Source organism: Arachis stenosperma, chromosome 9, assembly GCF_014773155.1.
Source record: "Arachis stenosperma cultivar V10309 chromosome 9, arast.V10309.gnm1.PFL2, whole genome shotgun sequence".
In the NCBI taxonomy this organism is placed as follows: domain Eukaryota; kingdom Viridiplantae; phylum Streptophyta; class Magnoliopsida; order Fabales; family Fabaceae; genus Arachis; species Arachis stenosperma.
This window is the reverse complement of record NC_080385.1, coordinates 160,258,477-160,284,870: the sequence shown is the minus strand read 5'-3', so window position 1 is coordinate 160,284,870 and position 26,394 is coordinate 160,258,477. Positions and strand designations below refer to the sequence as shown.

The 26,394-nt window shown below is 34.6% G+C and overlaps 6 protein-coding genes across 11 annotated transcripts; 3 read left to right on the top strand and 3 right to left on the bottom strand.

Annotated features, from left to right (window-relative positions):
- The first annotated feature begins 173 nt into the window (after nucleotides 1–173).
- Nucleotides 174–1,178, top strand: LOC130950330 (AP2/ERF and B3 domain-containing transcription factor At1g50680-like). Its single transcript, XM_057878837.1, has one exon. It carries the CDS (start codon nucleotides 174–176, stop codon nucleotides 1,176–1,178), a length of 1,005 nt encoding a protein of 334 aa, XP_057734820.1.
- A 1,275-nt stretch (nucleotides 1,179–2,453) lies between these two features.
- On the top strand, nucleotides 2,454–5,012 carry LOC130947722 (non-structural maintenance of chromosomes element 4 homolog A-like). The gene is made up of 7 exons (XM_057876425.1): nucleotides 2,454–2,778; nucleotides 2,871–2,951; nucleotides 3,100–3,340; nucleotides 3,430–3,523; nucleotides 3,828–4,044; nucleotides 4,146–4,237; nucleotides 4,579–5,012. Exons 1-7 carry the CDS (start codon nucleotides 2,592–2,594, stop codon nucleotides 4,834–4,836), a joined length of 1,170 nt encoding a protein of 389 aa, XP_057732408.1. The 5' UTR covers nucleotides 2,454–2,591; the 3' UTR covers nucleotides 4,837–5,012.
- A 1,012-nt stretch (nucleotides 5,013–6,024) lies between these two features.
- LOC130950674 (cytochrome P450 76A1) lies at nucleotides 6,025–7,803 on the bottom strand. Its single transcript, XM_057879231.1, has 2 exons — nucleotides 6,853–7,803; nucleotides 6,025–6,775 (listed from the first exon to the last, which is right to left on the bottom strand). Exons 1-2 carry the CDS (start codon nucleotides 7,762–7,764, stop codon nucleotides 6,143–6,145), a joined length of 1,545 nt encoding a protein of 514 aa, XP_057735214.1. The 5' UTR covers nucleotides 7,765–7,803; the 3' UTR covers nucleotides 6,025–6,142.
- A 4,988-nt stretch (nucleotides 7,804–12,791) lies between these two features.
- LOC130950329 (uncharacterized) lies at nucleotides 12,792–15,019 on the bottom strand. The gene is made up of 2 exons (XM_057878836.1): nucleotides 14,150–15,019; nucleotides 12,792–13,157 (listed from the first exon to the last, which is right to left on the bottom strand). The coding sequence occupies exons 1-2, from the start codon at nucleotides 15,017–15,019 to the stop codon at nucleotides 12,792–12,794; spliced, it is 1,236 nt and encodes a 411-aa protein (XP_057734819.1).
- A 5,635-nt stretch (nucleotides 15,020–20,654) lies between these two features.
- On the top strand, nucleotides 20,655–21,706 carry LOC130950497 (uncharacterized). The gene is made up of 2 exons (XM_057879013.1): nucleotides 20,655–21,222; nucleotides 21,384–21,706. Exons 1-2 carry the CDS (start codon nucleotides 20,874–20,876, stop codon nucleotides 21,704–21,706), a joined length of 672 nt encoding a protein of 223 aa, XP_057734996.1. The 5' UTR covers nucleotides 20,655–20,873.
- Nucleotides 21,707–21,956: 250 nt separating this feature from the next.
- Nucleotides 21,957–26,029, bottom strand: LOC130950495 (protein EMSY-LIKE 3). Of its 6 annotated transcripts, none has more exons than XM_057879008.1 (10): nucleotides 25,866–26,029; nucleotides 24,401–24,606; nucleotides 24,200–24,309; nucleotides 23,868–24,093; nucleotides 23,566–23,754; nucleotides 23,417–23,485; nucleotides 22,989–23,234; nucleotides 22,814–22,882; nucleotides 22,657–22,720; nucleotides 21,957–22,250 (listed from the first exon to the last, which is right to left on the bottom strand). In XM_057879008.1, the coding sequence occupies exons 1-10, from the start codon at nucleotides 25,891–25,893 to the stop codon at nucleotides 22,093–22,095; spliced, it is 1,365 nt and encodes a 454-aa protein (XP_057734991.1). In that variant the 5' UTR covers nucleotides 25,894–26,029; the 3' UTR covers nucleotides 21,957–22,092. The 6 variants fall into 6 exon arrangements, 5 of the variants coding, with proteins under 5 accessions (XP_057734991.1, XP_057734993.1, XP_057734992.1 ...); XM_057879010.1 differs by having other exon boundaries at nucleotides 24,401–24,600; nucleotides 25,866–26,014; XM_057879009.1 differs by having other exon boundaries at nucleotides 25,869–26,014.
- Nucleotides 26,030–26,394: the final 365 nt, after the last annotated feature.

The window sequence follows — 26,394 nt, the reverse complement described above, 5'->3', positions numbered from 1 at the left end:
TGAATTTCAGTTCAATAACTCGAAATTCATCAAGACAGTAGAAGAAAAATAATATATTATCCTAGTTATCATCAAGAGTGATGATCATAATTCATCAAGAACAACATAGAATGATGATGCCAAATAATAACTCTGAAACGTGTTCATCACCTTCTAATAACAATAAAGAAATAATGGGGAAACGTTTGAGGTACGAAGAGAACGCAGGGTTTCAGAAGTTCAAAGGCGTTGTTCCTCAGCAAAACGGGCATTGGGGAGCACAAATATACGCAAACCACCAGAGAATATGGCTGGGAACATTCAAGACAGAAAGAGAAGCCGCCATGGCTTACGACAGCGCCACCATCAAGCTAAGAAGCGGCGAAAGCCACAGAAACTTCCCGTGGAACGATCAAACCGTTCAGGAGCCTTATTTCCAGAGCTATTACAGCACGGAAACTGTTCTTACCATGATCAGAGACGGTACATATCCCTCCAAATTTACTTCGTTTCTTCAAAATCAAAGCCATAAAGAAGAAGCCACAGGAACAATTTATTCCCATAATACGCGCATCAAGATTCGAGGAGGAGAACAGTTTTCTTGCACGCAACTCTTTCAGAAAGAATTAACGCCCAGCGACGTTGGGAAACTGAACAGGCTTGTTATTCCAAAGAAACATGCAGTTACGTATTTGCCCTTTGTTGATGGCAATAACAATAATGCAATGGAAGCAGGGGAATTCGGCGGCGGCGGCGTTGGCGTTGATGTGGAGGTTATGTTTTACGATAAATTGATGAGATCGTGGAAATTCAGGTACTGCTATTGGAAGAGTAGCCAGAGTTATGTGTTCACGAGAGGGTGGAACCGTTTCGTGAAGGACAAGAAACTCAAGGCTAAAGACGTCATTGCATTTTACATGTGCGAGCCTGTGAACAATGAAGTTGTTCATCATCATCAGCACCGTCTGTTTGGGTTGATCGATGTGATTTATAATAATAATAATGAAAATGTTGAAGCCACAAAACGACAGGTAATTGGGAAGAGTACTACTAGGTTAGCTTGCAGTGAAGTAGTTATAGAAGATATGGAAGAAGAAGAAGATGAAGACAGAGAAGAAGAAGAAGAACATAAAGTTGATAGAATGGATTCGAATCCACCACACAAAGGTGTGAAGCTATTTGGCGTATCTATCAACTGAAATAATTAGTGTTAATTCAAATGTTAAAAAAATATATATTAATTATCTATCATGTATATATAAACAATAATGCTGAGGAGGATGTGCATCTCCAATGAGAATTGCTTCTTGAATCCAATCTTACTCTTTAGAAAAGCAATCCAAAACCAAAGAAAGCAGCCGGTTAGTTGGAGATGCTATAGCTCTTACCAATGTAAAATATTTATTATTTTTTATCGTTTTTAGAAAGATAAATCTGCTTTTACTTTTAGTGATTTTTGGAGGTTATTTAATTTGTTACGGTGGAACCTCAAATACATTTGATTTCATATGAGTTAAATGATAATTTAGATAAATCTATAAATTATTTAACAATTTTTAACTATCAATTTCAAAGAAAATTAATTAAACCTTTTATCAAAGAAAAGTATGCTTCTAATTCAAAGAATTAATGCATTCATATTTATATATCTATTGATAACCTCGTTATTAAAAACTAAGTTGAGTTGGTTTAGTAGTTAGTTTATTAATCTGTCTCGTGCATGTAACAACCTATTGACCAGCAACACATTCTTAAATAAAACTTAGTACCGCGGCGGATTAGTTTTTAACTTGTCGAGTTAGGAAATATCGTGGAAACAAAAGAAAAAAAAACTTCATTATTAGAGAATAGAGACTTCTTAAAGTTCTTTTAAAAAACATTGATGATGGCTAATTGATAGTTACACATTACAAATTATTGGTTTTTTAGTACTCCTCTTTTAAAAAATACATTCGAGATTGAATTTTGATATAATTTTTTTGCAAACATGATTAAAAAAAAGATATTATTATCCTTGAAATTTGATAATTTTTCGTTAAGTATATATATATATTGTAATTTTTTTGTTAATAACTAATAATACTTTTAAAAAATAAAAAAATATATACTTAAAAAATTACAAAATTTTAAGAATAATGATATATCATTTTTTTAATTATAATTGTAAAAAATTACATCAAAATTTAATTTTTAAAAAAAATATATTTATTATCGAATATTTTTATCGTATTATTAAATTATTTAAAGATATTTTTGTTCATAATTTTAAAATATATGATACGGGCCTTGGTATTGGGGAAGAATATTTTCCAGAAAAGGCCAAAGCCCAAAGTTATGAGGCGTGTGGCGTAAGTTTTGGAGGTAAAAAGGTAAAATAGGTGGGGAAGTGGGAAGGGTTTGGTAAGGGAGGGTTATAAAATTTCACACAAGCGGGAAAATTTTCCCCTCATTATTTATTTTCGTTTCTTATTAGTTTGAAACACCAAGTGCACTGATTTTCGCTTTCCCTTATTTGAATTTCTTTTCTCGTCGCTTCAAAACCCAAACCCCTCTCTTCTAAGGCGCAAGCGCAGCAATTCCGTCTCAAATTAGGGTTCTTCAATTGTTCGACGATGGGTGGAAAACGAGTCGCCAATAAGCGGCAACGCGACGCCGCCGACGACCAGCTTCGCACTGTCAAGAGAGAACGCGTCGCCGCTGCTGAGGCCGCCGACGAGGCTGAGTCCCCTAAGAAACAAGATCCGGCTAGTCGCCGGTTCATACGCTCCGAGTTTTTCAAACTCAAAACTCTCATTAACGGTAATTTTTTAATTATTATTCATATTAACGGTAGCTTCTCTCCCTCTTTCTCTTTCTCCCTCTCAATGACACTCTCGTTTCAAATCTAACAGAGAAAAAGGACGATTTGATGAACACCGATTCCGACAAGTTCGATTCCATCTTGAATGAGTTCCACAAGCTCCACGATCAAGGTATTCTTCTTATCTTATTTATTTATTTGTGGTTGTGTTGCTTATTTAGCTGCATTCATTATCTGCCCCGAATATTGAAGATGATTTAGTTAGGGTTTGGTTAATAGTTGGTGACACTTGACACTGTATCTTCGATTTTGGCTTAAAGTCCAGAAGCCGAGAGAGCAGGTTGCAGATGCAGAGGCGCTGCTGGAGCTGACTAACAGTTTGGTGATGTCAGTGAGGTCTATGGTGAATGACAATGTTACCCCTGCTGAATTTGTTGGTTGTTTGATCAAGGAATATGGCCAACCATCCATCCAAGACCCGGAGTGCAACTCGATCGACTGGAAAAAACTTGGTCTTGCTGTGTCCCCCATTTTTATGAAGGTTCAGGGTTGTTGCACCATGTGAGTTTTGTTTTCGCAGGGATTCTTATATTTTTTTATTCTTGTTTCTTTTTTTTAGCTGATCTGTTTTGTGTTGTGTTTTCTAAAAGGCTTGGTCCCATGGAGAGGGAGTTGAAGCAACGCAAGATTGGAGTTCAGAGACAAAGAACACAGCCAACATCTGAAAGGGCTAGACCTCAAGAGGTTGGCTGAGTTTTACTTCCTTGCTCTATTCCTTTTTTGTTTGCTGTGTTGTGAATGTTTCTGTGATAAGCATCCGAAATCCATTGTTAACGAATGCTCATTATGCTGATTGTTATATAGTTGGATTTTTTATTTACTCGTCTTAGTACATATTTTGCTATAAAGGGGTGTGGCTTTATCTTTATTGTTTACTTTGTGTTCCATAATGTGCATAAAAATCGAAAACAAATGTGGTGCTCAACTATGTTTCATATTCTTGCAAGTATTTTGGCACTGATTTCTAGTTATTGTTTGTTTGAAAAAGGTTGTTCAGGCCCAAGAAAAGGAGAGATCTGATACTGATCAAACCATGAAAGTAATGTTTGACATCTTGGCGAAAATGAGACGCGTTCAACTTGAATGTCTAATTCTGAACAGAACATCATTTGCTCAGACCGTGGAAAACTTGTTTAGCCTGTCATTTTTAGTCAAAGATGGTCGGGCTCAGATCACTGTGGATGAAAACCGCATACACTACGTTTGTAAGACATGTTACCATAATATTCAACTAAATTTGTGCTCTCTTATTGTATTCCTGGGTCATCTGTACGACTGTACCTAAAATACTTGTTTTCTTTTCCAGCGCCTAGGAATGCTCCCTCGGGTGATTCTCTGAAAGCTAAAGAAGCCACTTTCACTCATTTCATGTTCAGATTTGATTTCCAAGATTGGAAGGTATGAATTTGTCCCAGTACTTGTAAAGTTGCAATTCAATGTGCATATATGATGCAATTTTTTGTCCACTTCTTTGTTTACAATTGCTAGTTTCTTTTTATTTAGCAATGCCTTACAACAAAGTTAATTGAATTTAAAGATGTGAGATACTAAATGGGGATCAAAGAAATGGTGCATGGCAAGATTTGTTATTTTATGGCACAGTAAATTAAACACCATAATGTTCTAGACAGATTGGCATTATGGTTCATGAAGGAACATCTCTGTTGTCATCTCAATGCTGTACATCATTTACATCAATATTCTTTTGTTAATTCTGGTTTTGTCAACATTATTTACAGTTAATGAAAGATATGGTGCCTGAGGGCAAGGAGTTAATGCCTCATAGGACTCAGTTTTGCACTGTTGGTTCTCAACCACAGATGGGTTCTGATGATGGTTCCCCACGTCCTCTAACTGTCACACCTATCAGGAAATTTTCTCGGAACCGAGGGCTGGTTGTGCAGGAGGAAGGTGTGGTAGAGGAATCTCCTGAATGTGATGATGAAAAATCTTCCAGAGCAGCTGCCATCAGAAATTGTAAGCGTAAGCTTACATAAGCAGTAGCATGTTAGGGACTAGATCGACTTATGGTGTGTACATGAGTATGTTTTCTTTTGTGCAATAGATATGTTATTGCTAGCAACCTATCAGACTGGCTTTTGCAGTATATATATATGATGTAAATGTTCCTAAAAATACTAAAATACCTTCCGAATGATGCTTAATTTCTCTTGCCTCTTGTGAACGTTGCTTATATTTGTTAGGAGTAATATACGTACTTGAGACGTGACTAATGTGTTAGCTTAGACTTTGCAAACAGGAAGTTTTGAATTATCTTAATTCTATAAATTAAAATTGAGTTGGTATTAAATAGTGCAAATTTACTTATTTAGCATTGTTTATGATAAATTGAATATTGTTCGAGTGATGTTAGTTGAAATCAATTTTGATATTTAATTACTAAAAGGGAATACATTTTGTATTATAATATAATTTTAATTTTAATCAGTAATATCTATAAATGGCCAAAATTGATAGTTAAAAAATTATTAGAACCTTCTTAGAAAGCGAAATAGCTAATGGGAAAATCGACTATAAGCTTGCATCTAAACCAGGCATTTAGTCAGTCTTAAATTAATTTAGTTTAAATAACTAAGCCATCGAAACCTAAGGGTTTGTATCATGGAAGTTTCAATTCAACACATTCGAGAGAACTATACTATAACATAGCTTCAACTCTTGGTTTTTTGAAGATTTTTTTCCCCAAAAAAAAAATCATAATAATAAGTACATGTCTTCAATCGTGATACACATTGATAGAATGCTCATGCTTCAACAAGAGCCAGAGTACTAACTGTATCTATAGCTGCACTAGAACTTCCAACGATTTTCATTGAAAAGGCTTTGGGAATTAAAAGTTCCTTATCCATGTTATGGACAATGATGAGTATGCTGATGTGGTTAGATGATTCTAATGATGCATTAACAGTAAGTCTAACCCTACTAAATCATTGTGAGATTTTTATAACTCAAAGTTTAACAAACACTTCCAAAGCATAATTGTATATCAGATTTTTTTATTATATTGATGATGACAATGAGTTTTGAATTCAAGATGTGATATATATGTATCCAATGAGAAAGTCTTTCAAAGTTCCAAAGAATAGTTCTCTTCAGTTTAGGTTTAGTCATTTTTAATTTCTCAGCCAGAAGTTTGGAAAGTGAAGTATCTAATAACACGTGTCTTTAATTAAATTTGTGTTTTCTCTCTAATTATGTAATTTCATGAATAACATAAACCCTTTTGCAGAATATGATAATTTCATGATTTATTGTTTCTTTTAACACACCATAAAATTATGTTCAGGTCCCCTGTTTTGTAGATGAGTAGTGAGGGAGTGGTATGGCCTTCAAAGGAAGAGCTTTTCTGAGAGTAATTCCGAAGCCTTCTCTCATGTCCATCTCGTGGGGATTCATGCCACGTGGCAGAACCCAGTCAAACTTATGCAACAAAGATCCAAGTGCGAGTGGGAGCACCCTAGAAGCAAGTGGCATGGCAGGGCACATTCTTCTACCAGAGCCAAAGGGTATGAACTCAAAGTGGTGACCCTTGAAATCCACATGATCCATGTGCATAAACCTCTCAGGCCAGAAGAGCAATGGAGCGTCCCAGGCCTTCGGGTCCCTTCCAATGGCCCAAACGTTGACCAGAACTTGCGAGTCCTTGGGGATGTGGTAGCCCTGCAGCTTGCAAGAGTCCATCGCCATGTGAGGGACCAAGAACGGTAGAGGTGGGTGCAGTCTCAGGGTTTCTTTGATGACTGCTTTGAGATAAGGAAGGTGGTCGATGTCGTTCTCTTCCATGTTCCTGTGGGGCCCAATCTTCGTCCTCAGCTCCGTCTGCACCTTCTCCAGGGCTCTTGGGTTGTGCAGCAGCTCCGCCATTGCCCACTCCAGTGTGCTCGTTGTTGTGTCTGTCCCCGCCGTAAACATTTCCTGTCACCACTCACAATTTGTATGTAAATATAATATTTTTGTTCAATTAGAATTCAACGGGTATTGCTGGAACTTACAAAGACGACGACGTTGATGATTCTTGGAGAGAAAGTGTAAGGGCCAGTGGCAGCATCTCCATGAAACTCCAAAAGCACATCCAAGAAATCTTTATTCATTCCCCTTCCGCACCCGCTCTCCATCCTCTCTTTAATGAACAATCCAGCAATCTCGAACGCTTTTTCCACGTGATACTGCGTCCTCCGCCGTATTCCCTGCGGATCAACCCACTTCAGCACCGCCATGAAATCCGCCACATTCGGCTTCCCTGCATACTCCATCACCTTCACCGCATGCTCGTAGAATCTCGCCCCTCTCTCCATCTCACCCTCCAACAAATCCTTCGAGAATATCAAGTTCCCAATAAGGTTGAACGCCATCATGAAGAACAATCTCCCCACCTCAACGCCGCCGGAGGATTCATCTCCAGCCGCGCCTTCTATGGTCTGCACCATGCGGTTTATGCATTTTGCACGCACGGCCCGCATGGCATCTAGGCGACTCGCCACAAAAAATTCTGTTGTGCTAAGTCGCCTCAGCATGCGCCAGTGCGGGCCGTACTGCGAGGTTATGAGGGAGCCTTCACATCCATAAGGACCCCTCATAGCTTCGTAAATTTTCCTACCAGCGAGGATGACATCATTGTTTTTAAACATATGACATGCAGCCTCGCTGGAGGAGACTACCACGGTGCACATGGACCCTAACCAGAGGGTCATGATTGGACCGTGGTGTCGAGCCAGCTTTGCGAAAGACTCGTGTGGTGACAAAGACCAACCTAGTTGAAAGATGTTGCCGACCACCGGCCACCATCTTGGTCCCGGCGGAAGCTGCCTTAGCTCCTCCAATCTCCGGTGCCTGCGTTCTATGATTAGTGCACAACCCATCCACACTAACATAGCTACCACCAATCCCACAACCTCGTAATGCATGATGCCTATGGCACTCTATCAGTTTTGTTTTTTTTTTTAAATTATTATTTTTGAGGAATGATATGATTCAATATGTGCATATTCCTCTTATGTAGTTGCTTCCTCGGCTATCTAACAAATTCGTCTCCATCAAGTCTAAAATAATTTCAATTATTATATATTAACTTGATTAATTACGCACATAAACCTATATTTTAGTGTGAAACCCAGAAAATTTTAGTATTAGGGACGAAAATAACAAAAGAGTTAACATCAATATTTTAAATAGTTTAATTAACACATAAAAAATTTAATTTTAAAATATTTTTTTGTCATTTCTTTATTTTAGCAATATTACATGCTAAATTTATTAAAAATGCTATTTGTATACTAAAATTAATCACAAAAATTAGTATGTATAAGTATACATGTAATTTAATTTATTTTTAATGTATATTTATATTCCAACATATATTTTACATTGATAACTATTTTGATGTACATATAGCATAGTGGTATATTTATTGTTAATACTAGGATCTTGTCCGACATCTTGTGTTTGTTAATTCACATTTTATTAATTATTTTTTATATAATACCATTATAATTTAATAGTTAAAAAATCTAAAAAAATATAACATTATAGAAAGAGACATAAGAATAATTATGAAAAAGACAAAAATTCAAATTTAATAACTACAATTTTCTTTATATATAAATATAGATAATGTTTTTTTCTATCAAGTAATTATTTACAAAATTGATATTCTATAATATTCATAGTAAAAAGACTTTAAGGAAAATAATTATTATATGTAAGCCGAAAACCAAATTAAATAAAATAATAAAATAAATATACGATATATATATATTGTCTCCATTAAATTTTTAAAAAATCTATTAAATACTAATAGTCTTATTTTCATTTGAGAAACTATATTTATTTTGGATAATTAGCTAATTGAATTATTATTATTATTTATTTGAGCATATTTATTTTTAACGGCGGCATTATGGGGCAAATCTGTTATTTAATTAACGGAAATATTATATACTTATATAAATACTTGTTATTATTTATTTTTAAAACAGTAGTATTAAGAGGTTAGCAAATTTATAACTTTTGGGTCAACAAATTTTTAACTTTTAGACTAATAAATAATTAATATTGGTATTTTTGTACACCAAATAAAAAAAATTCAAATACATATAGAGAGTGTGAGTATATATTTTTTATCTCACACGCTCTTCTTCTACAAAATTCCATTCACTCTCTCGATATTCTTGCAGCGCGTTCTCTTTCTTACTCTCAATGTTAATGAGCACTCTCAACGTAAATCAGTTTTCTTGAACTCGCAATCTATCACTAGTAGCGTTTCTAATAACAGCAGCGTTACTATTTGCAGTAGCATTTTTGAACTCTCTATATATTTTTCTTAGTTTTTACATACTTATGCGTTCTGTTTCTGCAAGATTTAAAATTTGTATTACTGAAAAGTTCTAATAAAAAGGTTAAGTAGTTTTAATTTCTGTTTATTTATTGCATTATGCAACTCTTTATTTTTTCGCTTTCATTTCTAGTGTATCCGAATTTTGGTATATATATATTTTGTATATAATGAATCACCTGAAAAATTACATCAAAAAGTCAGACTCTGCAATTTAAACAGACTGATTTAGCATTATTATAATATTGATCTTTTTGTTTAACTCAAATTTAAATTGTCATAGAATTATTCTTTAAACTTAATATATAGCTGTAAACTAACATATACATAATTTTATTGTATGTGTATTTGACTCTAAGTCTCTATTTTAGATAATCTATTAGTTACTGATGTCATTAGTATCCATTCAAATTACGCAAGGAAAAATTCATAATAATATCAAAAGACATGAATCAATATTTTTTGTCTATTCATGAAAATTTTTAAGCATTCTATAATAAAAATATTTTTTTAATTTTAATTTTAATTCATCATATCTTGTTTACGAAACTTAGGTATTTTTAATTTATAAATCTTTGAAAAAATTCATTATGTCATTATCCTAGTTACTTAACTGGTAATTAACTTTTGACTATGGCTATTGTCTTTGTTGTGGCAATACTGGTAATTAACTTTTGATTTGATATGTATTTATATTTTAACATATATTTTATATTAATAACTAATTTTAATATGGTTTAATTACTCTGTAGGTCCCTATAGTTTCACCGAATTTTTAATTAGGTCCCTATACTTTTTTTCTTTTCAATTGGGTCCATGTACCTTATTTTTTTTTCAATTAAGTCCCTATTAACGTTTGACGTTAAAAAAAACGTTAGTGAGCTGTGGAATGACTTATTTACCCCTGTCTTCTCCCTATAAACACTCGCATTGCAGTATCTGAGGTTTCTCTTTTTCTCCCTTCTTCAATTTTAGTTTTCATATTCTCCAACTTTATGGCTCATAGTCAAGGAACCTCATTCATTCTCTCTTCGGGAAGCTGTGTTTCCAGGAGCTCGTACTCGAAGGAAAGAAGACACCTGTGTTTCTGTGGAGAGGCAGTAACCGTCCGCCGTTCCTCAGCCGTTTTTGACCATGGTAGAAGGTATGTTACTTGTGGGAAGATACCAAAATGCAACCTTTTTTGAGTGGCTTGATGATTTTGATTGGATTGAGGTTGATGATGGTGCAAAGAATGGGTGGCCAAAGGAAAAGGAAAGGCGGGTTCACTGTTTGTGTGGTGACACTCTGAGTCTTCAAATTTTAGGAACAACAAAGAATCCTAATAGAAGATTTGTTTCTTGCCCTAACAGAAGATGCAAATTTTTTGAGTGGGTTGATGAAGTTGGTGCAAGAAGTAACGTGTCTGCTGCTGCTGTTGGAGTTGTTGGAACACAAAATTCTGCTAAGCTGGAAGCTGAAATGTGGAAATTGGATGCACAAGAAAGAAAGATAGAGAGGCTAAACGTGGAGATGGAGAGATTAATTGTTGAAGGCAAAGAAATAGATGCTTGTGTGGGTAGATTATGTGATGAGTTGAATATTCTCCAAGAACAAGTTCGGAGGTTGGATGACAATATGAAAATTCAATGTAAAATGCAATATATGCTATTTATGTTTTTGCTAGTCTTAATAATTGGAATGTGGTTTGCAAGAGTTTAGAGTTATGTGTGCTATGAAGTTGTAATATAAGAGATTGTATCGCTTCAATCCAATTAAAGTTAATTAAGTTTAGTTTGAATCAATTTTACACTTTGATGTATTTTGTGTGTATAACAAATGATAGTTGGGAAGCAACTTTATCAATCTGAATAGTTAAAATTTCACAATTGACAACAACTTACAGCAAGAAGTGGCTAGAAAATATGCTACAGATATTTTCATTAAGTGTTCCTGTAAACCATACTTACACAAAATATCATAACATAAGTGGTCATATAATATGCTACATATAGCTAAGCCAAAATAAAGATCCAAGAAGTGCAACAATTAAAAGTGGTCCAACCTGATTACAAAATATCAAAATAGTGGTCCTATTCACATAATAAACAGTGGCCACATAGACACAATTCATCACAAGATATACTATTTAACAGCAACCCCAACAACCCTAACTATAAATATAAAGAGACTTCAGTCATCACTTAGGTCTATATGTAGACTAGGTGCTCCTTTTTGCTTCATCACTCCTAACCTCAGCCGCCCACTTCTCCTCACACCAAACACCTTTGTCTTTGGTAAAGGTTGAGAAGATGCTTTAGGTGCTTGGTCAGATTTTGCAGTTGCCACAGCTAGGAGAGGCTGGGAGGCTGGCCCTTCAAGAGGTAAGGCTTGTTGTGAGGTGGTTGTGGTTGGAGCCACTGCACCGGTGGATGTGGTTGGAGCCTGAGAAGCTGAAGTTGCAAGTATGGGAAGTGGTTGAGTGGAGGCAGCAACAGTAGGTATGGCAGGTAGCTGTTGGGAAGATGCAGGTGTGGTGGGGAGTGGTTGTGAAGATGTAGCTCTACCCCTTCCTCTACCCCTTCCTTTGCCCCTTCCTCTTCCCCTGCCTACCCCTGTTTGCCTTATTCGCTCAGATCTGCGGATATTCACACCGGATCTGTTGTCGGCAGCAGGATCAGTGTCAACAGCAGCTGCAGGATCAGCAGCAGCAGCAGTAGGCACAGTGTCAGCAGCGTTCGAACCTTCTCCGTTGGCGGCAGCAGCAACACCAGGTTCTGAAATCAGGTAAACAGCAGATTGCAACATGAATATTCAGCTCTTTTTTCAATGAATTTATAATCCATTTACAATTTATTTATAACACAGCATAATCAATTGATAATCATCTTATAGTCTATTTATAAGGCAGCATAATCTGTTTGCAATCCAAATCAATTCACAACAATTTATAACACAGCATAATAAATTTTCATACACCTCAAATACCCTATAATTTCGAATTTAAAACAGTAAAACAACAGTTTGTAGGTTCAGATTTGCATGATACCTGACACTATTGGATTGGGACAATGCCTTCTATTATGTCCATATTGGCCGCAGTTGCTACATGTAACAGATGAACCCGTCCTCCTTAGCTTTGTCTGAGAACGGTTCTCATCAGGTTCTCTGATCCTCACCATCTGTGGTCTTCCTGGCTTCACCCTAAAGATGGGAGGTATGATGGTGTCACACTCAACCTTCGGCCACATATTTTCTCCATTGATTGGAGAAACTAAGTTACCATAAGTTGCAACATAGGCTGCTGGGCTATAAAAGTTGCTGCAATAATCTTCTGGACTATCCCCTTTCTCGAATATGGCACAACAAGCATGCGGACAGGGCATTCCACATAACCCCCAAAATCTGCAGCTACACGTTCCAGCCAACAAGTCAACCACAAACCTCTCAACAATCATCCGGTTCTTATGAGAAACTTCGTATTTCAGTCCTTCAGCCCATCTTGCTTGCCACTCCATAGCTCGCGTAGCAATGACATCAAGCCTCTTTTTGGGTTTAGGCATGATTGTACCCTCATATTTTTCGGCCTTCTTCTTTTTTTTCAGCAAACCGAGACATCCATTAACATCGAATCCACTCGAACATAGTAAGTATGGGCTTGTCTTTTGCCTCCAAGATCCTACCATTGAAAGCTTCAGATATGTTATTCATCAACATGTCGCTCTTAGCAAGAAACGTGAAATGGCTCTTGCACCAGAGCTTTGGATCCAATGATGATAACTTTTCATAGCATTGATGGTTGATATTCATTAGTTGAGTCATCCTCCTCTCCCATTCCTCAACATATGTAGCTTTAGCTATTGATAGAATTAGATCCCGCAAAACAGTCCCACCTCCATATGCTTTCTTGCAATTCGCATACAGATGTCTCAAGCATAGTCGATGCTCTAACGCCGGCATCATCTCTTGCATAACTTGCATCAAACCCTACAGCACAGCATATATAATTCAGATTCATATAGCTGCATCATATCATTTATAATAACTTTTTATAGAGCTGCAACATAACATATATAATTCAGTTATAAAACGCAGCAATATATGAGCTAAATTTCAATTTTCAGTAGCTACAATATATCATATTAAAAGTAAATAAATAAATAAATAAATAAATAAAAGGTAAATTCTTATATCACTGTTTTTGTTTTTCCCCATAAAAATAACTTTTCAAATTTAGACATAATCAAATGATGAATCGATGCAAAAGAAATGAGACTTGTGCATCTATGATTTAAGGGTCCACCATGATTACTGACAGAACATTTCAATAATCTCAAAAATCAAATAAAGAAACTTGATAAGAAAAGTGACATGCATTATTCTGGTGCTTAATGAGGTCTACACTATAGATATATTATTCACATCCCTTTTTCTTTGTGGCTTTCTTTTCCTCATTGCATGCTCTGTTTTGACTTTTGACTATGAAATTGATTTTAAATTTAGGCAAATGTTCCACATCATTTCCAATTCTTATCTATTCTAATCTGGAAGTTAGGCTGTGTTCCGTTTTTTGTTCAAACACAAGCAACAAATAATACATCTAATTTTATGGCATAGGCCTTTCTTCGCATTGTTTGCTAACTTATACTATAGCATTCAGCATGGGAGGATATATTTGAATTGTATTAAATGGAAGAAAAGTAAATGTTAACAGAAATTTAAGAGGCCAAAGAGACAAGATCTAACATCTTTTGTTTTTTTTTTTTTTCTGCACACAAGTTAGAAAAATCACATTTACCAATGGAATTATCAAACACAAATAACAACAGGATAAAGATATACAAAGAATATATATATGTGACATTTTGAAAGCTTGCAGCATGTGCCCGCCTACAAGATTTCAAGAACATAAATCATACACATGCTACATTGCAGTTTTTATAAGCCTATCAAAATAGATTTAAATAGCAAATGCTAACCTTTTGTTGGTCGGACATGAATACCCACTTCCTTCTACTGACATCTCCAATATCATCCAATAACAGGTTTATAAACCAACCCCAACTGTCTCTAGTCTCAGCCTCTACAGCAGCAACAACAATTGGAAAATAGTTATCGTTTGGATTTTTTCCGACAGCCACCAACAGTTGTTGACCATGATCACCCTTCAAGTGGCAGCCATCTACTCCTATGATAGGCCTGCAACCAGCCAAAAAGCCTTGCTTGACAGAATTTAGACACATGTACATCCTCATAAACCTTGGCTGGTGTGTAATTGAAGGCCTGTCAACCAAAATCTGAGTAGTAGATCTGGGATTTGTCCTCATAATCTCTGCACAATAATCTCTGAGCTTGCCATATTGTAGAATAGCCCTGCCATGTACTTCTTCCTGCGCCTTTCTCCTCGCCCAATAAGCCTTTGTGACTGAAATATTAGCCATGTATTTATCCTGAATAGTCTGAATTACTGTTGCAATCTTCATCTCCTCCCCCCTACTAATATTGGTAACAATCTTCTTAGACACCCAACTACTTGATGCAAGCCTACCGCTGTAATCTCGTTCACAAGTGTGCTTTCCGTTAAGGGTCTTCAGCCGAAAGCAATCGGAACCACCAACTTTGGATGCAAACGCCATCCATCTACACTTCCCTTTCTTTCCTCTACAGCCCACTCTACATCTAATCTTATCATTCTTGATATACCTAATATCCCTTCCATTCAACAGAGCATGCTCCCTAATAGCATCCTTAAACTGACCAAGTGACTTGAACTCCAATCCCACCTTAAACATATATTCCCTACTCATCTCAGCCTCATTGTATTTAGGATATCTTCTCTTCTTAATCATATCATCCGAATCTCCCTCATAGCTATCAATATCTTCAGTTTCATAACCCTCGGAAATCTCTCCAACCTCAACATCATCCCTAACGGCTGCGTCTTTCACAGCAGCATCAACACCACCAATTTGAGCATTGTCATATTCATTTAAAGGGCCATCAAATCCCCAAAAGCATTTCCAATTCCACCATCATTTCCATCTTCAACGTCAAATCCAAAATGATCTTTGTGGTCTCCATCTCTGCACTGTCATCAAATCTATCCTCCTCACTAGACGCTTCTGATTCACATTCAACCTCTACTTCTACGAAACCACTCTCATTGTACTCAGCTTCAGTTGGCACATAGTCCTTATCATTCGAACATATCTCAACACCGTTACCTTCCCTACAGCCATCAACAACATACACCGAGCAATGCTTAACAATTTGCGACACTAATAACCTACCCATTCTCATGGCATCTCCATCACTCATCAACTCTTTGAGACCCGAGCTCAATTGACAGCCTGGTTCACAGTACCAGATCCTGGCATTCCCTTTGTACCCTAACTTTTGCAACTCACTAACTATTTCTTGCAAACTCCATTCATCGAGCTCATAATGCATATCTTCCAATACCTTTCCCCCCAAATATTCTAGCCCGTTCCCTAAATCATGAAACTTGCCACCATGGTGTATGTCTATGGTAAAATCCTCCTCCCCCATTCCTACAGGTATTAAAAACAGAAACATAATCTATTTAAAGCAACATCGGCACAGCCACAATAATCAACATTCAAGAATAAACAAAATTCATCATCCAATGCCATAGTAGCTCCATTCAATCACATAATTTGAAAAAAAGGTCGAGACTTTCATAAGCTGAAACCATCAGCATACATTACACTTTTACAAATCTCCCATTGAAAGCAAAATCTATTTAATAAAAATAGAAATAGAATCAATTCAAAGCACCACCATCACAGCAACAACAGTCAAACAATGCCATATTTTTTTTTTGCAAAAAATTAACATAAATATCAACTTTTAACATTGAAAAATTAGGGTTTTTTCTTTGTCACTTACTTGCAGAAACTTCGACTGCAGGGAGATGGAGCAGAGGCGTGGTCGGAGGCTCGGCAACGTGCGGCACGGTGACTCCAGGCGAGGGCCTTCACCGCGACGGAAGGAAGACGTCTTGGCCGGACAAATCGTGGAGAAGACCTCAGAGAAGAACAACGATCAAGGGCCCAGCGTAGAGAGAAGGCAACGGAGGGGACACCAGCAACCGTCTGTCGCAGTCGATGGCAGACACACACGCTGTCGACGGAGGCAGGAGACGGAGAAGACAGGAGAAACTTAGGGTTTCTTTTTTTCTTAGGAATGAAATGTGAGGGATTATTTGGGTATTAGGAAAAAATTCAGATTACTTCACCAAGCCTCTACAGCTAATTGCCAAGAATATTCCTTTTTTATGAAGAATATTCTGTTATCTCAAACGGTACACCGACGACAGGGACTTAATTGAAAGAAAAAATAAGGTACAGGGACCCAATTAAAAAGAAAAAAAGTATAGAAACCTAATTGAAAATTTGGTAAAACTATAGGGACCTACAGAATAATTAAACCTTTTAATATACACGTAACATTGTCATATATTTATTATTAATATTAGAATCTTGTCAGACATTTTGTGTTCCTTAACTCACATTTTGTTGATGATCTTTTATATAATACCATTATCATTCAATAGTTAAAAAATTTACAAAGAATATATCATTTAAAAAAGAAACAAAAGAATAATTACAAAAAGACAAAAACTCAAATCTGATAACTATAATTTTCTTTATATATAAATATAAATAATATCTTTTTCCTATCAAGTAATTATTTAAATATTTTTTACTATTTAATTACAAAGTTGACAATATAATATTCATAGTAAAAAAACTTTAAGAAAAAAACCAAATTAAATAAAATAATAAAATAAATATACGATATATAATGCATATTATCTCCCTTAAATTTTTAAAAAATCTATTAAATACTAATAGTCTTATTTTTATTTGAAAAATTACATTTATTTTAGATAATTAGCTAATTGAATTATTATTATTATTATTATTATTATTATTATTATTATTATTATTATTATTATTATTATTATTATTATTATTATTATTCGAGCATAATTATTTTTAACGGGACATTATGGGAGAAAACCTGTTATTTAATTAATGGAGATATTATATATTTATGTATATATTTAGGTAAAAATTCACATACAATTATCTTTATGTGAACTTCATATTTAAGAATTATTAGATTATTTGATAAATTTAACTAAATCAGACAATTCTTAACTATCAACTTTACATAAAAACAATTGTAAGTAGACTCATCCCTAAAAAGTATAGTTAATATCTTAATAATGAGTTAAGGTTTGTATATTTGCCATCAAAATACAGATTTAATTTACCATCATTGTATATTGTAACTTATATAACTGATAACTACTGCGTGTCTTAGGTTTTATTTTGGGTACACATAAGTTAATAACGAACTTAATAACTTCAATTCCTGTCATTTTGTTTGCGAGAATCTGTCTCTGAGATTGGGATGCACCTCTCTATATATGCTTCTTGTTTCTATCGTAAAACTGCATATTAGAATATTTTATACGGTTTCATTTATATAGTTTCACCTTGCTACTAATATATTTTATATACACAAAATATTTATTATAAAGAGAAATAAATATGTACGATTTATAAAATAAAATGAAACAAAGGAATTTAAGTATACCATTAAAAAAAATAAAAAATTACACATTTACTATTCACTTATATCTGAAGAAATAAATGTAATATTAAAAACTAAAACTAAAATATATATTTCTATAAATCGTGCATATTTATTTCTCTATAATATATATATATATATATATATATATATATATATATATATATATATATATATATATACTTTTTTTATGTGAAATATGTTTACTAGTGAAATAACCAAGCATGGTTACGTTGAATAAATATTTCCATTTACACAAAAGGAAATCTACATGCAGTGACTAGCAGCGTGAGTTAATATTTCATTTACTTGAATGAAGATAAATTAAAGTTATTATATCCAATAATTCTCGCATATATGGCTATATCTTTGGAAATTAGGTCTTAGATTAAGCGTTATACTAATTTATTATAGTGCAAATGATAATGACTCGAATTTGAGGGGCTAGTGCATGTTTGTTTCCGGGTGCTGTTTTTTCTCTCTAGAAACAAGCTAGCTAAGTAGTCTCTATCAATTAAGGGTCTGAATAACTAATAATAAGAATATATTCCCATTATGCTTTGTAATCTTTTGTCTTTCTTTTTTGTTTCATGATCAGGATCGGATTCAGGAAACCCAGATAGATATCATACAGTGCTATCAATCATTTACTAATAAAACCAACATTATGAAAAACATAATAGATTTGTAGAAAAAAGGTGGAGGAGATTTGTAGCTATATAGTATTATTAACTAATTAAATGTGTACGTACGTACCGTCAAAGAGCAAGGATTTTGAGTTTTGGGACCATTAATTACTTTAGGTTTAGGGGGACCGCAATTATAATGCTTAGGGACCATATTTATAGTAATAACGTTTAACATGATAATTGCTAAGGTCCATTATATTGTATCACGCAACATATATAAGAAGGGTCAACCAAATTGGTTCGATCTAGTTGTTAGTTTACTAATTTATTTAATTAAGTATTAAGAATTTAAATTCTATTTTATATATATAATAATTTATTAATTAATATTGTTTTGATTCATGATAAATTAATTTTTGATCGCTCAAAAATACCGTGAAAAAAAGGATAAGAATATAACTATATATATATAAGAGGTGCAGCCCCACTCATCGATATTATTGACTATGATTGCCATAAAAATTATAAGGACCAAAAAATCATGCGTGACACAATATTATTGTTTATTTTGACTACTAAGTTGGATGTAAATTAGAGAATGTCACGATTGAGTTTTTTCTTGTTGTTTAATTTTTGTATAATTTTTTATTTGTTTTATCTTTTTTTTTAGATTTATTAGAGATTGAATTCTTGATTTTTTAGATATAAATTCCATTTCCGATACTATATATGTTGTCTGGATAAGTAGATAATTAATTTTTTCGTTGTTAGAAATATAATTTAATGAAAGTTGTTACATATCTTTTTCACGATTATACGTTGCGTCTTTCTTATATGTAGAGGCGAATCCACTTAATTTGGTTGTTCAATTGTCAATTTTATATACAGTCTATCATATTATATGAGATGATAATATTGTACTACAATCAGCAATGTATTAGTACCTCACATGATTGATCTATATGTTTTATGGGTGATGTTTCTTGTTGCATTGGACGACTGATTTTAATGATAAAATAACATAATTTTATAATAGTAATTTAGGTTTTTAAAAAGAATTAAAGATGGCAATTGCAGCTACTTTCAGTATGAATTTAATAATAAATAACTTTGAATTAAAAAAAAATCGTCAATTCAATTATTTATATAAGTTATAAATTTTTTAATTCATTTCAATTTTAATAATATTGTTATTGATTTTTCTATTACATAAGTTATAATTGTGATTTAAATTATTTAAATAAAGCATAAATATATTTTATTAATAATTTGTTATAATTTTACAAAAAACATCTAAAAAAGAATTGAATAATATTTATAGATTTTAAATACAATAATCTGTTTTTATAATATTTAAAGTTAATTTTAAAATATTTGTGTTTAATTATTTTAATATATAATATGTTCAATTATTTTACAAAAAATAAGTTTAAGTCTCAATTATTATTTTAAATTAATTTTTTAATTATCTTTTATTAAAATAAAAAACAAAACAAAAAAATCCTGGCCCCCGCGAAATATTACCTAACTTCGCCCTTGGACTCTAATAATGACATCTATATTTCTCTGAGCAGAAAAGCAATTTCCGCTACTCAATCAATCCAACTACCAACCAAAAATCAATGAAAAAACTTGAGTGCTTAGAAACCATTGGCTCAAAGGTTACTAGTTGTTCGATTAACTTGCAGGGAAGGGAGCTATTATATGCAAAAATGACTATGATTGATCCATACTATTTTGGTTCAGTTTGAGTCAACAATTTAATTAAATTTAAAAAAAAAAATTAAATAATAAATAATTATATTAAAAATAATTTATAAATAAATTATTTTATATTTAAATTTTTAATTTTAAAAATACTTATTTTATAAAAATATAGTAAAAAATAATAATAATGTGAGAGAAGTTATTTTTTTAATTTTTTTACAAGTTTTTAAATAATTTTTTAAAAAGTCAATTTAAAAAATTATTTTTGATTTTAAAATTACACCAAATATTAATACTACTATTTTTTATAAATCAAAAATTCAAAAAAATTACTTTTAAAGCTTCCTAAACGGTCGTTATTACCAATGCCTTGTAACTTATTTGGGAAATTTAGCCTATTTAAATTGTGACCAAAGAATAGGTATTGTTGCCTATTTAAAAACATTGTATATTATTACATTAACAAAAACAAATATTTTAAAATTTATAATTTAAATACATAAATTTAATTGAAGCATCAAAATTAAAGTCAGTTGAAACTAGTACTTTTCTAAATTGGACACATTTTTGGTGAAAGCAGAGGATGGAAGAAGAAGAAGAAAGTGGAGGAGGTGGCGAATAAATGAGAGAGTGACCCAAAACCATTAAAGCAAGCAAGCAATAAGTGTAACTAACCCAATTGATTAAGTTTCCGAAACAGTAACAGTTGAAGCTCACGACTGAGTGAGGAGCAAGAATAGAAATGTCGAACTACACAGTGGAGTCATTCATGGTGGATTCCACAGATGGGGTCAAGCTCCGCACGCGCCTCTTCAAACCGTCAGAGGGACACGGATCCCCAACCATGGCCATCGTGCTCGTTCACCCCTACTCCGTCTTGGGTGGTTCGCAGGGCCTCCTCAAGGGGATCGCCTCCGGTTTAGCCGAAAACGGTTACGTCGCCGTCACCTTCGACATGAGAGGCGTCGGCAGGTCTACTGGCAGAGCTTCTCTCACCGGCTTTTCCGAAGTTAACGACGTCGTTTCCGTCTCTAATTGGGTCTCCAACCACCTCTCTCTCCGCAAGATCCTCTTGGTTGGTTCTTCCGCCGGTCAGCATCCTCTCACATCTCTTCAATTCATCGTTTTCATTATCCTCAATGGAATCTTTTTGCTCCCTAGGGTTTCATACAACTGATTTCATGTGTTTCTGTCACCGATCGAAACGGATGAATGACAAATTGAGACTTGTTTTGTATTTTTGTTATTGCAGGTGCTCCTATTGCTGGCTCCGCTGTTGATAAGATAGAACAAGTCATTGGTTATGTAAGCATTGGTTATCCATTTGGAATCACTGCATCAATCCTCTTTGGAAGACACCACAAAGCTATTATACAGTCCCAGAAACCAAAACTCTTCATTATGGGAACACAGGATGGATTCACCAGTGTCAAGCAGCTCAGAAATAAGCTTAGTTCTGCCGCCGGTCGCGTCGAAATGCACCTCATCGATGGAGTTGGCCATTTCCAAATGGAAGGGCCTGCTTATGATGCTCAGATGGTTGATCTCATTGTCAAATTCGCTGCATCATTATAGAACCCAAACAGTTTGATTCCTATTGCTGTGTGTGAATTGATTGGGATTAGTTTATTATGTACATAAACCTATAACTTGTTGGATCTGCAGATTAGACTGTTAATTTGTGTTGTCTTGTGTGTCAATCTTCTTAATGAATGAAATTCAGATCAAGCACAAGAACCATCCTTTCCTTTCAAGTTTAATAATTTACAGGTTATACATATGCCATGTTTCAGTAGATTTACATACATATGATGTTTCACTAGATTGGAGCCAATTCTAATGGCAAAAAGCTACACTAGTAAACAAGGTAAAATAAGATACATGCATATCATGCAAAAGAAACGGTTGCATATTGAACATTACAGTGGTAAGGTAAAAGGCCCTGCAGCCCCCTGCTTAAGTCATCTATAATGTCTGTCTTCACGTGGGTGAGCAGACGAAGCACTGCCATCCGTCGGCAACTTGCCAACAGAAACACCACCCAAATGATCATGCTTTCGCTTCTTCCGCCCTATTTCCCGATCTGTGGACTGTACTTGGGAAAATGGAGGCTCTCCATCTGGTTTAAAGCAACAGAGTTGAAGGAACAAAAGTGTCTCATAATCAACAAGTTAAACATTCTTGCTGGTTATACTACGTATATGGATAGAGGATCAGAATAAGACAACACATGGTGCCGGAGAAGTATTTGAAGAGGGAATTAGAAAGTTATAGTCTATATACAGAACAAAGGGTAAAAAAACATGTTCACATCCTTGTATTTCGCCATCAATTACGCTAACCTCAACTACTATGTTGGCTGGCGATTGGAACAGTTATAACTTACAAGAGAAAAAGAGGGTGCCTCCATGGTTTTGCTGGCTTTCTTGTAATACCCGATCATTAAGATACAACAGATTTGGTGAAATACCGACTTCCATTCAATTCTACATTAAAAATTTTCTAGTTACTTTAGTTATTATTACCACTTTCACCGTCAGATGCATCCCCGAGCCTGGCAATTGCATTAACAAGAGCTTGTTCATGTTCCTGCGTTTCAACAGTTGAACCATCAAATTTGCTGACGAGTTAAAGATGATAAATGCAGGCCATTCAGAAAACATGCTATAACTATATACTGACTTTGAGCATTTTCTTTGCTTTCTCCATATCTACCGGATCCGGATGATTGGCGCTAAAAATCTTTTCAACCTGCTTTGGTTTCATTCTATCAGGTAATAATGAGCCAAAATATTTGTATCTTGAAAAAAGAAAGGAAAAAAAAAATTCGTGAATGCCCTAATGCATATGCTAATACCTCCTTGATAAGGGTATCTGTGTGGAGTAACTCAATATCACTTGTAGGTTTCCTCCTGCTCCCATTTGTTTGTGATGAAATGAAATTTTTCTTAAGAACCTTTGTCATTCCCCTACCTCTCCCAACAACTGTAACGGCACCACCACGAGACACAGACTTCTTTATCCCTCTACCTGGACCAGCCCGAACACCTCTTTGGGATATTCCAGGATCTTCACCTTCCCATCGAATATCTTTAGGAGATATCTAGCATATCAAATAGATAATTAATAACAAGAATCGAATGCAATTGAGTGAGTGATAATCAACAACAGACAAACTCTTAAATAAACTCTAACAAGTGATATTTGATAGAGATGGGAACAGAAAGTGGATCTATGAAAATAGAAGGATTTCTTCATATTATCAAGATCTCACAGTTAAACAACCTCTTTTAGATTGACCCATTCCCAGGTCTCATTTCTTGCATTCATATCATAGACCAAGGCATGCCGACCCTGTCAAATATTTAAGTGGAACGATTAACTGAGGTTCATGTTTTTTACTTCCATTTTTTTGAAGAATACAATAAACAAACCTCGGATGCATTATAATCAGTAATAACAGCTTCGTAGAAGTGGTTGTCGTCAGGCCACCTTGTCCAAACCTTCCTTCCGATCATAGGATCATAAGAGGTTGCTTCAGGAGGCTGATTTGTTGCGAAGGCACCTGAACAACCCCCCCGATTAGTGACCTGGCTTCTGCTAGCAAGACCTGTAGAAGGTAACTGTAGGGACTTCATTAAGAAAGAACTAAGCAATTAATTCCTTCTACTGATTGAGAAAAGACAAAAAGGAACAGAAACATGTAATTTTGATACTCCAATATGAAAATACTTACTGATTTTGGCTTTTTAGTCTTTCCTCCTGATGGAGGTCCTTGCCTCGCCGTGGATGACGATGGTTGAACTATTGGTGATGGTGCACCCAATGATAACGAAGCTACAGATTGTGAAGTTTTTTGTTTCTTATGAGGAGCAGAAACAGTAGGGCTGGGTATGTGGTCGTGAACCGGTTGAGAAGTATTTACTGCGCCTGGTTGGAGTCCACTTGTCTTTCTCCACTCCCTAACAGCACAATAGGTTACACCCCAGATTGGAATGCAGAACTAACCACGTTTTGTTCAATGGTATACAGAAACTGTGCAGAAGGCATGACAAAACATAATATGACCTTATCTCGCGGATGATGTCATCGGCGTTGACCCTGGATAGAAGTTCTCTGTGTTCTTCATCTGATACACGGAGCTCCTTCCTAAGCTCTGTAATTAAACTTTCTTTTTCCTGAAGTGCATATGTACAAAGACAAGAACCTTTAATCCTATCTAACACAATCCATAGGAAACAAAGCTAACGAATAAAAAAACATGCATACCCAAGTAATTGCATCAGATTGAGCTTTAAAAGCCCGCAGAACAGAGGTGTATGCTTCTTGCTCAATGTTGTGGATTTGGGTTTCCATGTCATTTTGCACCCTAGGAAATGGACCAGAACCTACAGCTGCTAATCTTCCGTTTCCGGTTGCATGATCTGCTTGTTTGAATTTGTTTCGATGGGAAGGAGGAAAATCATCATCTGTTCCTGCAGGCATTTAAGACATTGGAGATTAATATGCTAGTAACCTCTTTAATACTAAAATCCATACGGCATAGTCAAAACGGGATAAAATTTCATCAATGATGCCGATTCTCATATCTGAAATATTCACCCGAACTTTTCCTTTGATATTTAATTTTATCATGCAAACAGATGAAAACAGAGCATAAAACTGACATGGTTTCTAATTTCCATTTTGCACATCAATTATGACTATGGACATCAAGGAGGACTGATGCTGAATAGAAAATTTTTGGATTTAGAACAAAACACAGGTGATGTTAAGGACAAAGAATTACACAAAATCCTGCTATAGGACTTATTTGGATCAGTTAAGTTATTTCCCTCTGCTGCAAATATCACTTAGAAAACAAATCGAGTATATCATAGTTTGTGTTATTAATTGGACATGGTGCATGCGATGCTTTCCACTTCAAAGATTATACTTTCCACTCTTTGCAATCTAATTTTACAGTAATTTTCCTATGACAATACCTGTTTTGTTCACTCGATGACACATTTCAAGGACAAAGCAAAGCAAGTACATGCTTTTCGCTTTTTATTTCTTATTCTTGCTTCTTTGGATGAGTTTTCTGTGAAAGAATGTGAAATGCTCAAAAACACATAAGTGACAAGAAAAATACCATAAAGCACCAATAATGTTCATTTTTAGGATTCAGGACCCATCATTTGTGGCACAAAACAAATCTCTTAACTCAATACCTCAATCATTCTGTAAGACAAAAATCAGGTTTAGCAAAAAGAACACAGATTGCTAGCCAAATACACAGGTCTACATTAAATGTTCACTTATCAATTTCTAGTCATGATTTATTCAAACACATCCATCACCACAAAGCAGCTGCAATTATTAATCTAAATATGGAGTTAAAATCATCTTAAATGGTAAAAGCCCACAATGTGGCAGTTTCTAGGAACAAAGCATCAACTTGCAAGTTGAAACAATAAGAGCAGCAATCCGAAAAGGGTTTCTTCATGAATTAGAGAGTTGATATTTCAGTCCAGTACCACTATAGTAACTAAACAAAGCTCAAATAATCTAAAACTAATGAAAATAAAAATAAATTAAAGTAAGAATACAATTCATCAGAATTCAGAAGCAATCCACTGCCCATAAAGGCCAAAGTCTCCAAGAACAACACACATTACAAGCACTAAGAAAACATTAAAAATCGAGAAAGAAAACAGGGAAGGAAAAAGATGAAATTTTTGGAATGACCCACCACTGCTATCGGAGCGATCAAATTCCATTGAGGTCCACGAGCGTCAAAATTGAGAGAAGCTCGTCGGTCTTCGGCGATTGAAAGGAGACCCAATTTGAATTGAAGGTTTGGAGGCCAATGGATCTTGCTCAACGCTTTCAGGCCAGTGCTTTCGAACACGTCAGCTTTGCAATTTTTCAACTTCTTTGGGGAAATTTTTTAATTTTACTATAATGTAGGGGCATTAGAAGATAAATATCTGCTTTTTTTATTTAAGAGTTGATTTTTAAAAAGGATTTTTTTATCAAAATTGTTAAGAATGATTTGTGTAATATTTAAGGAGAATACCAAAAAAGTATAAATTAGAAAGAGAATACTATCCTCATCTTTTTTTTTATTGGATTCTCTTCTTCTTTTCTTTTTTTTTTCCTATTTTTGTTTTTGATTTTAGTGTAATCAATTATTTTTCATAATTTTGATACAGAAGATTCTTTCTAATAATTAACTCCTCTCATAATCTTTTAGAATATCTTTTCCTATTTTCCCCCTC

Bases quoted from the DNA above. Each gene is read 5' to 3' on its own strand.
- LOC130950330 (XM_057878837.1), top strand. From the start codon at position 174: ATGGGGAAACGTTTGAGGTACGAAGAGAACGCAGGGTTTCAGAAGTTC.
- LOC130947722 (XM_057876425.1), top strand. From the start codon at position 2,592: ATGGGTGGAAAACGAGTCGCCAATAAGCGGCAACGCGACGCCGCCGAC. The intron at 3,341-3,429 runs GTGAGTTTTGTT...GTTTTCTAAAAG, and splicing joins GTTCAGGGTTGTTGCACCAT to GCTTGGTCCCATGGAGAGGG. The intron at 4,238-4,578 runs GTATGAATTTGT...CATTATTTACAG, and splicing joins TTGATTTCCAAGATTGGAAG to TTAATGAAAGATATGGTGCC.
- LOC130950674 (XM_057879231.1), bottom strand. From the start codon at position 7,764: ATGCATTACGAGGTTGTGGGATTGGTGGTAGCTATGTTAGTGTGGATG. The intron at 6,776-6,852 runs GTAAGTTCCAGC...GAGTGGTGACAG, and splicing joins TCATCAACGTCGTCGTCTTT to GAAATGTTTACGGCGGGGAC.
- LOC130950329 (XM_057878836.1), bottom strand. From the start codon at position 15,019: ATGATTAAGAAGAGAAGATATCCTAAATACAATGAGGCTGAGATGAGT. The intron at 13,158-14,149 runs GTTAGCATTTGC...GCTGTGCTGTAG, and splicing joins TCATGTCCGACCAACAAAAG to GGTTTGATGCAAGTTATGCA.
- LOC130950497 (XM_057879013.1), top strand. From the start codon at position 20,874: ATGTCGAACTACACAGTGGAGTCATTCATGGTGGATTCCACAGATGGG. The intron at 21,223-21,383 runs GTCAGCATCCTC...TTGTTATTGCAG, and splicing joins CTTGGTTGGTTCTTCCGCCG to GTGCTCCTATTGCTGGCTCC.
- LOC130950495 (XM_057879008.1), bottom strand. From the start codon at position 25,893: ATGGAATTTGATCGCTCCGATAGCAGTG. The intron at 24,310-24,400 runs GTATGCATGTTT...TATGCACTTCAG, and splicing joins AATCTGATGCAATTACTTGG to GAAAAAGAAAGTTTAATTAC. The intron at 23,486-23,565 runs GTTTGTTTATTG...AATATTTGACAG, and splicing joins CTGATTATAATGCATCCGAG to GGTCGGCATGCCTTGGTCTA.